The sequence below is a fragment of the Halichoeres trimaculatus genome, unplaced genomic scaffold (assembly GCF_033239565.1).
Source record: "Halichoeres trimaculatus isolate MK-OKI-2021-1 unplaced genomic scaffold, fHalTri1.1 fHalTri1_scaffold_14, whole genome shotgun sequence".
In the NCBI taxonomy this organism is placed as follows: Eukaryota; Metazoa; Chordata; class Actinopteri; order Labriformes; family Labridae; genus Halichoeres; species Halichoeres trimaculatus.
The window spans coordinates 15,403,068-15,413,025 of record NW_027437192.1 but is presented as its reverse complement, the minus strand read 5'-3'; the positions used below and the strand labels follow the sequence as shown (position 1 = coordinate 15,413,025).

Genomic DNA, 9,958 nt, shown 5'->3' with positions numbered 1-9,958 from the left:
GTGATTATCACACAATTACACTGTAAGTGCACTGCCTTTATGATGCTGTTTGATGTTAAATGAGCACTACTGCAGGTAAAGTGTTACATCTGTGTGGCAAACTGTTTGTGCTCAGGGTTTCCTCATGCAGAGAAATCGTCCTTTCTGCAGTTAAATCAGAAAAAAACAGGCAATAAGACGGAAAAAATAAGGGTTTACAGGAGCTAACTGCAAAATAAGAGTGAGGGTGAAGAGTCCTGAAGGGCCGTACTGACGCCCATCACAGGCTATGTATGTATGTTGTATGTTTTATGTATTTGCTTGCAGCCTGTCATCTATCTAATCCATGCAATGTTTTATTTATTCATGCATAATTTTGTATTTTGATGTATTTGATGTAGTCTTGGTTTTTCCCTTTCATTTGTTATTTTCCATGTTTGCATAGACCCCCTAAAAACAATAACAACAGCCTTGCATAGAAAAAACAGCTTCACATAAACCACTCAGTAGGGCAAAAAACGATATCATTTTGTCTGAAAGGGTGATGTCTGCTGTTTCCAGGAAAAGTGTATAAGGTGCCTATTATACAAATAAGGGTTAGTAGCGTTGCCACCCCTCCAGTTTAATGAATGTTCTGCCAAAATGTATCCAGTATAAGATGTGCCAGGAGAGGGGACAAAATCCTGGATTATGTTTACTGCAACATCAAAAATGCATACAGACCCTCTCAGTGAATACCACATAAACAGAAGAACTTATCCTGGGGCCTGTACTACAAAGATGGATTTTCTCTTATCCAGGTAACTTCAGGTTTCACCCTGGATTTTCCATCCTACGATGCTGGTTCACTTTTTACCAGGATAAATCCCAACAATAACTCACGCTGAATGGCTAACTTGCTCTAGAGCAGGTTGAGGCCATGTGCACACATAGTCAAGTATGTGGGAAACCACATATATTTTTATACCAGTTTAAGCCTGTCATCTACATGAAACTGCAGTTTTACGTCACTAATAGCGACATTTTCTGAAACCTCCGGCCAAAATGAAGGTTTTGGAAAACTCCAGTTTCATGGTTTCATGCATACGCTGGTGATCCGAGTTTTTCTCAAACATTACAGCTGAATGACAGGGGTTCATCATGATTGGCTGGCATGGATGTCACGTCTGAAAGACGCTGTCATATATGGGTTTGGCATGCTTCAAGCTGCACTTATCACTTCCCGGTGTGTGGACGAAAAACAAATGAGGGGGGAATATTGTTTTTTTGAAAATACCCAGCTACGTGTGTACAAGGCATAAGCTCTGAAGGGATCAACTATTATAAAAGTACCATCTCCTGACCACCACCATCATCTTTCTTGGAAAATGCCCTGCCTTTTCTTAGACGATCCTTGATGTTGGTGTGGATCATGAGAAGAGAGCTTGGCGAGAAATACTTTTTTGAGATAGATGCAATCCTTTTGATGACTCTGATGACATCCTGTACGAAAGATACAGATTGTTACTGCATTGTCAACTGATGGATCCTTATGTAACAAATGTAACCTGTTTCTGTTGTTGCGTTTTAGAAAAACACACAAACTTTTCATTTGCTGCTCCACTGAATGCGACAGAGACAGTCATATCAGGAAGGAACACATTAGAGTACAAGTAGGGTGATTATTTTATATGCAAATCTCACAAGGCAACATCTGAGTTGTCCTCACTACCGTCAGGTAGGGGTCTCAGTACGCGGCTGTTTCTAGAAGGGGGAGGAGCTTGTCCTCAAGATATCGTATGGAATTCTGACAGTTAATGCAGATCAGATGTTACTATCTAGTCCCTGCATGCCAAATGCAATTATAATCAAAATTTCTCTTACACATGAACCAAGCTGAGCATCAATTTAAGAAACTTATATGGCCATAAATACATTTTCAGCTAAAACAAAATATACAGAAACTGTTTATGTTGCCTGGCAATGGTCCAGAGTCTCAGACACGTTTGAAGACAGACTTGTAAGCAGGTATGTTCTTTTTCATTTAACTGTTGTTGTATCTGATTCTTTACCATAAAAACCTGATTTTAGAGATTTTGTAGGATGGTAATATTTCTGTTCTGATTATCTGTATGTCTTGGTTATTTGGGCCGGCAGCCTCACAGAGTCACTGTGATGGTGTTAAGTGCAGCAGGACTCTGTTATGTGCTTTTGATTTAATGTTGGATTCATTGACTAAAAATACAGAACAGGTTTTCATAAAAAGGGGACAGTATGGGGATTTGTGCCAGTGTGTCAGCCATGTTTGACTTATTTGAGATGTAGGAATTAAAAGTATAGAGATTAGTTTGAATCATTAGCTGACATCTGGTATCATTTTTCAAAACACTGAATCCTAACTGTTAAAAGTTAAAGAAAACAGGACGTGCATTTTGGCGTTGTGTTGCTAACAAACAGAGCGTTCCATTCTGAGATGAATCCTAATGAGGACTGATGCTGTAAGGCCCTATCTCACTGAGGCTCATCCACAGCTCACACTGACTCCCTCACAGCACACACAGGTTGACTTTGAGCACAGAAGCAGAGAGAGGAAAGTTGTTGGGTTCACTGCTGCGTGTTTGCACACCCTCATGAGCTCTGTCATCATCAGCACGGCGGCAGCGCTGCTCCCTCGCCATGCCTCAGGGCTTTGATTGATCATTGTTTTGATCAGCCTTGACTTTATGATTTATCAAGTCTCCTCGTGTTCATTTATCTATTTAGCACACTGACGCCTCCTTATTATCATCTCACATTGTGTATGTTCTGCTGAATCACACACAATAAGCTGCAAGAACAACTTACTGTATGTTCAGAGATCTCACTGTTAGAGCCAGAGGACTCACAGCTTTCCCCATTCATTCATTATCAAACTTTTTTTCCTTGCATAATGCATCATCCACCCAGCAGCCAAGAAGCACCCAAGAGTCCTGAGGACAGGGTGAAGAAGAAACAAAAGAGACTTCGACTAGATAGTGCTTTTCTAGCCTCTTGGACCACTCATAGTGCTTTACACTGCTAGTCTTATTCACCCAAAAGGAGGAGCCATTTTAACTAACACATTCGCACCCATTCATACACCACTGACCAACAGTGGGAGCAGTGGGGTTAGGTGTCACTTTGCCCTGCAGAAGCTGAAATCAACCCCCCGGCCTTCAGATTTAGAGGTGACAACTCTACCAATGGGTCCCTGTGATGGGCGCATCAGGGTAAGAAGAGAGGCAGATGAAGTGATGCACCCAATATGCCTAGTGCCTACTGTCCAAGCCTGTGGGGGCAGTACTATGATCTGGGGTTGCTGCAGTTGGTCAGGTCTAGGTTCAGCAACAGTCTGTGCTCAAAGAATAAGGTCAGCTGACTACCTGAATATACTAAATGACCAGGTTATTCCATCAATGGATTTTTTCTTCCCTGATGACACGGCCATATTCCAAGATGACAATGCCAGGATTTGTTGCGCTCAAGCTGTGAAGAGTGGTTCAGGGAGCATGAAACATCATTTTCACACAACAGAGTCCAGACCTTAACCCCACTGAGAATCTTTAGGAAGTCCCGGAGAAAGCTTTGCGCAGCGGTCAGACTCTACCATCATCAATGAAAGATCTTGGCGAAAAATTAATGCAACACTGGATGGAAATAAATCTTGAGACATCGCAGAAGCTTATTGAAACAATGCCACATGAATGTGTGCTGTAATCAAAGCTTAAGGCAGTCCAACAAAATATAAGAGTGTGTTAATTTTTTTTTTTTTGGTGGCAAAATATTTCTTTGGCCAGGCAGTGTACATCTTGAATAGACCGTTTTAAAGTCAGGTTCAGGGATTTCTTCTAAGAGGTTTGAAAATCTGCACGTTGAGTATGAAAATCCATCTTTGTTACTTTACATCCATGTTTAACATATGTGAAAGTGTAATACCCCCTCTTTAACCTGCTAACTTGGCTGTCTGTGAGGTGATAACTCACTCACGAGTAGCACTAAATTTCACCAGACAGTAGTTTGCTTTATCACTACACCAAGAAAAATATAAGAAAAAACAATCTGTGTCTTTATACCATAATACATGCTTTAAACTGTCTTCTTCCTTTTCTAGATTCTTATTGAGCTCTGTGTTAAATGTGCCAGACACTCTGTTAAACTGAGAACAAAACTGAATAAATAAAAGTCTAAATATCAACTATTTCTCTAAAAACGGAAGAAAGAGAATGAGAGCATGAGAGAAAAGTTATTTCAACATGTACCTTTTCCCACTCTCTGGACCATCTTCACCCTCTCTCTCCCTCTTCTTCGATGGACTGTTTCCAGAAGGCATGATTGTGTTTTCCTTGCTGTCGTTCAGTCCTGCAGGACGTCCCTCTGGAGGATCACTGTGGGGGCTGAAGCCATCAGTGCAGGTGGAGGTCTCCTCATTGGGGCTCGCATCCTTACAGATGGTCATCAGCTCAACACCATTCTTCACACTGAAAGGAAGCCAAGCACTGAGTCACACAGCCTGTTTTAGACACACACACTCACACACATGCAAAACCCACACACATACTTACTGTGGGCTTGGGAGAAAAGAGCTGAGGTGGCTCGTGGTGATGAATGGGTGCTGGTGAATCTCTGATGGTGTGATTCTCTGACCAAAGTCCACCTTCATGGTCTTCATCAGCAGGTCTATGAAGAACCCCCTGGTCCCACTTATCCCATTCTAGATCATCTCCAGAGAGATCCCGAGACACCTTGTGCTAGATCAGAAAAAAAAACAGTTTTTTTTTTTATGTCATTTTTGAAGATGTGACTTGATGTTGAAGTTGAATGTGTTTTCAAAAAGTTATATCCCATTGTCATCAGGTCACTCAGGCTGTTCAGGGTTTGTGGGGTCAAGCTGTATTTTCTGACCTCTAGAGCTGACTGAAGAGGAGAAAGATGAATTTTCATGTTAACCTTAAACATGATGAAAAACTGATACAAACATTTAGACAGATATTCACACTGAAGCTAAAAATGAAAGCAGAGAAATCATACCTCAAAGCTCCAGTGGTATTCTGCTCTGGATATGAAGCTCAACATGTAAAACTTCTGAGCGCAAGCAGTGGACAGCATGCACTTAGTTGGCTTTCTAACTGTGTAATAGAAATGCCTTATATGTGGACACAACACAATGATGTTACACCTTTGTAAATACTTTCAAAGACTGATCCAAGAGTATCAGCCACCAACAGGAGAATCAGTGATCGTATTCTTTTGGGAAAAATCAAACTAAACTTTACAAAACTGCTAAATCATTACAGGAGAAAGTCACACTGACCATGTCATACTCATCAGAGCCAGAGAACAGCACAGAGCTCATTATCATCTGTGCATTTTTTCACTTGAAGGTTAAGAGTTTAAATCAGCTCACTAGAGGCCTTTGGTTAATGTAAGGTGTGAACACTTGCACTTAAAGCAAAGTGACTTCATCACAAAACATGTTGATGTAAGTTACAGAGAGCACATACTTTTACTCCATCATCAAAGCTCGATGTGTGATATAATTTCGGATAAAACAAAAACCATGTTGAGAGGACTAAACTTCTTTAACTTAGCCTACTTTAATTTAGATACCCAAAGTTTACTCCAGCACACTATTTATGACATGTTGGCTCAAAACTTGACCATCAGCCATATTTTAAAGTTTTTTTTAACACTATGAATTCTCACTATCTCTTATATAACTGCTTTTAATTGTGGTTTTTGTTGAATTTATTATTTGACTTTGAAAAAAAGGACACTGGATTCTTGTTTTCTTAAACATTTATATTGTCTCCACTTGACAGGCTCTTGAATTCAAGCATAAATGAGAAAATGCCTCAGCTTTGACATTGTTACTGTTATTATCACCACCTCTTCTGACTGAAGTGGCTTTGAGGAAATCAGTAGCTTACACATGATCTCACCAGCTCTGTTGTTGTCTGATTTGTAGGACAGGAAACTTCTACATTTACCCTCGTTTTTAAGTCACAAAGCCTCTCTCTGTCTCGATGGTCGTTTGTAAATTTGGATCTGACATGTAAAATGGTTCATTTTCCCTTCATTAGTGGATAAATGCAGACAGGAAGCTCATTATAGTCAATCTGACCATGTTGGTCTGGCTGCAATGTATCCCATTATCCAGCAGGGGGCAACAGAGCACAAGCTGAGTTTCTGCTGCTGCAGGCAGTGCCTTAATTAATCACCAATCAGCTTTTCCACAGCAGAGGAGCAGAACAGGAGGACAGAAGCTCAGCTCAGTGATAGCCCTCATGATATATCTTCTATTTTTATCAAGTAGTCCAACTTTAGTGAGTATAGAAAACCACCATAAAACTGGTCCCCTCAAAGGCTTTATTATCTGAAAGAAGTGTTTTCTGGTTCCCTTTAAATAATAATAATAAAAACAAAAACGTTGATTTGGCTTAAGTTACAGGATCGTTCAAGTCCCGATGAATGCATTATCATTCATCATCACAAGTTTTCTTTTCTTTCTTTTTTTTTTAATTGAGAGAATAAAGAACAAAACGTGAGGGGTGTTTACCTAATGACCCACCAGGGGGCATCCAAGAGTGTTATTATCTGACCAGTTTTAAGTGTGAGCGTTTACACCTTGCCCTCAGTGATATTCTATAACCTTTTAACCTTCAGATTCAAACTAACACTACTTAAGGGAGCTGTCTGTTAGAGCAGGTCACATTAGCCATCTGAAGTGTGCCAGAGTCTTAACCTTAAGGTCCAGTTTGTTTGGCAAGTGGGACCACAAGTGTACTGATGTCAGGCACGGTACACTTCTCTGCTTTGGCCCACTTTGGAGAGGTGTGCCTTGGTGCGGTACACTTTATGCACAAGCACGTGCGTAAAACAAGGGAATGACGTATAACGCATTACAGATAATGCCTGCAATCGCTCCTCTCGACATGAGTGAACAATAACGAGGGTTTTAGAGGGCTCTTAGACCGAAACATCTTAACTTCAAGTCAAGAAATCATTGAAGTTGTAGCCATGTTCTCTGCATTCTCCATTGTGCTGACTCTGATGAGACCACACTTCTTAGGGTAATGTGACTGGGGACTGTCCTGCATAGTAGGGGATTGACGCTTCGAGGGGAGTTAAGCACTATCGTGTTTGAGTACAGCACAGTATGTATGGCCAATGTGACAGTGCCCTTACGGTGGGGGCTCCTCAATGTGGCCAAGCATACATGAAAGTTCTCACTACCAGACCACTGCAGGCAAATCCCTCCCAGGCCACCTCTGACAGAACAATCAGATCTCAGCATGCACTGATGAGCAATCACACTTGGGGTTAAAGGTGCAGAAACTAGAATTTTAGCAACATTGAGCATTCAGATTTAAAAACAAGTCCATCTGTTGCTACAACATCACATCACTATATGACAGAGGCCTTTGCAGATCAAACAGGATCCTGAAGATGACATCATTGATTGTAATCATCATTTTGATGGGTGTTGATGCTGCAGGACATGTCTTATGGCTGGAGAATAACAGCCAGAAAGTTCCATGACAGCCACATAGCCTTCTGATAGCTCATGTCTGTTTTACGGTGCTAGTCTTCAACAATGAACCACAAATTCCCCTCTGACTGTTTCTCCTTTTAGTCGTTGTCTGTCCCAGTTTCACTTCATTTCAATGTGATCTTTTTTGATGTGATGGATTTACACTCATTTGATGCATGCTTCTCACACATAACATACTCTCAATTCTATTTAATATTTCATGCAAAACAACAAAAATTCTCTCTTCTTCTTCAACAATAACAACTATTGCTGTCATCGTCTTCTACAGTGAAAACAATAACCACCACCTCTTGAGGGGAATCTCAGTCTTAGAAGAAAAAGGGACAGACAGGCCTGATGGGTTTGAAATTTGAGAATAAATAAGATATCACTGTCAAAATTATCAAACCATTGCTCTTGCTAGTGCAAAGCCACACCTGTTCAAGACTGGTAACCACGTGGATTAAGGTTAGATTCAAAAACAGATTGTTTCAGAGGTCTCCTTGCTTACCATTGACTTCTCTGGTTACACTGCCCCCTGGAGGCCATCATGGTTCCCCACACACCCATTTTCCTCAGAGTTTTGTTCAAAAGCAATAGTATTTAAAATAGACACGACTAAAAATCTCTAATATACGTTATCATTCTGCTTACCATTAATAATTTCACTGATTCGCTTGAAGATTGAGGATTTACTGGAAAAAGACAATGTTTTATTTTAGGGGAAGAATAGGACTTTTACTTCATTCAATTTCAATCAGTGCTCATTTTATTGTCAAACCTTGGCGTTAAAACGCATTTTCCTTTATACGAATCTAACTTTACTCACAACAAACCTGGGCAAGTGAAACAAACAGTGGACATATAAAGTGAAGATGTTAAGTGAACAAATAGGTTAATGAATTGAACTTCATCCACTTGCAGCCATTTCAAAAGGGTAGTGCTGAGGGAAATCATGGATCAGCTTCAGGGCTTCATTATACAGCTCCATATCTAAGGGAGAAATAGAAAAAAAGCTCTGTTAGTGTCCAAAGGTAGCAGCTTCTGTGCTTACATCACTAATAAATTAAGACGTACCAAAAGTGATGCCCCTGTCCTCTCGCAGCATATTGTATGTTGAACCCATTATTACTCCTTTGTTGGACACCATGCCGATGATCTCCACCACCCCACTGAGCTCCTCCTCAAGCTGCAGAAGAAATGATGACTGGGTTTAAATGTCTGATATCAGCTTTGGATACTGGTGATTGTAGTTTTTACACGCCCCATAACTTTGCCAGCTTTTCCTCATGAGAAGATGTCATCTGACTGCACTGAGTGTGTGCTCTCTGCTCTATGACATCTCTTCTGGCCCTCTCTCTCTCTCTCTCTCTCTTTTACAATTTTATTTGGAAAACAAGTTCTGGATATTATTTGCTGTACAAAGAATGTGGATATTAGAATATTTCACTGCACAACAAATGCAGTGAAAATAAGATGTGATGAGTACTGAGCTAGAATTTGTGCTTTAGGCGATAATTTTAAATGAGAAACACATTTTATCTGTAGTGGTTAGATTTATGATAAACAAGCTGCTTGTTACAACAATCAAAGAAACGCTGCCCCCTAGCGTCAGGCCCAACAGACACACTGCGGCGTAATAGTGACACAAACAATACTTGAAATGATCAGAACCCATCAAACACTGAAAGACGACTTGATGTGCTTGTACAATGACTCAACAGCATTTTCATACAGGACGTTCAGGCAGTCATGGGTGGATTTATCAATTAACTAGACACTTTCTGTTGAATTGGCAAACAGACACAGACAGCGGTTAATTAGCGTTACTTACAGGTTCGTTTAGTTCAACGGTTGCAGTTTTTCCGTCTCCATCCGACACGGTGAACGTTTTACCCGTGGGGTGCACCTGCAAAGAGACACTTAACTGTTATCACCATTACAGGGTAGTAAAGTTAGATACGTTGGGTCCGATTTAAATGATGATTTTATTTGGCCGCTCGCCACAAACTCGCACCTTTTCTACTCTTCCAACAAAGCAGACCGGTCTGTTGATGTTTTGGGACAGCATAGAGCAGTTTATCCTTGGTTTTGGGACGTCCAGTATCGATGACATCTTGTCAGTTTGCTGTTTTCACGTTTCTGAGGTCTGTACAATGCGTCAGCGCGCGGGAAATGATTGGTGTATTTGTTTCAATTCAGGCAAAAGCCCGCGCGGGTGGAGTTATCACAAATACATCTCAAACCGCAAGTTGCTTGTTCCAACGGCAGGCAGCGGAGTTAAAATCCAACCCCTATTACGTTTTCAACGACATATCCGACGTGCCACAAAAAATGTGTCCCCTGAAAAAAGAAGTGCATGGTTCCACTTTATTTGCGAACATCTGCACTTTGTAGTTTTTGAAAAATATAAATTATTTTTGTTTCATTGACAGATTTGATAAAATGTTC

General features: G+C 40.6%; 1 protein-coding gene across 1 annotated transcript; it reads right to left on the bottom strand.

The window, feature by feature from the left end:
• Positions 1–8,215: 8,215 nt before the first annotated feature.
• rpa3 (replication protein A3) lies at positions 8,216–9,684 on the bottom strand. The gene is made up of 4 exons (XM_074687054.1): positions 9,525–9,684; positions 9,342–9,416; positions 8,585–8,696; positions 8,216–8,500 (listed from the first exon to the last, which is right to left on the bottom strand). The coding sequence occupies exons 1-4, from the start codon at positions 9,621–9,623 to the stop codon at positions 8,418–8,420; spliced, it is 369 nt and encodes a 122-aa protein (XP_074543155.1). The 5' UTR covers positions 9,624–9,684; the 3' UTR covers positions 8,216–8,417.
• Positions 9,685–9,958: the final 274 nt, after the last annotated feature.

Excerpts from the sequence above, each read along its gene's own strand:
- rpa3 (XM_074687054.1), bottom strand. The coding sequence starts at position 9,623 with ATGTCATCGATACTGGACGTCCCAAAACCAAGGATAAACTGCTCTATG. Across the intron at positions 8,697-9,341 it reads CCGTTGAACTAAACGAACCT|CTTGAGGAGGAGCTCAGTGG; the intron begins GTAAGTAACGCT and ends TTTCTTCTGCAG. Across the intron at positions 8,501-8,584 it reads GGACAGGGGCATCACTTTTG|ATATGGAGCTGTATAATGAA; the intron begins GTACGTCTTAAT and ends TTTCTCCCTTAG.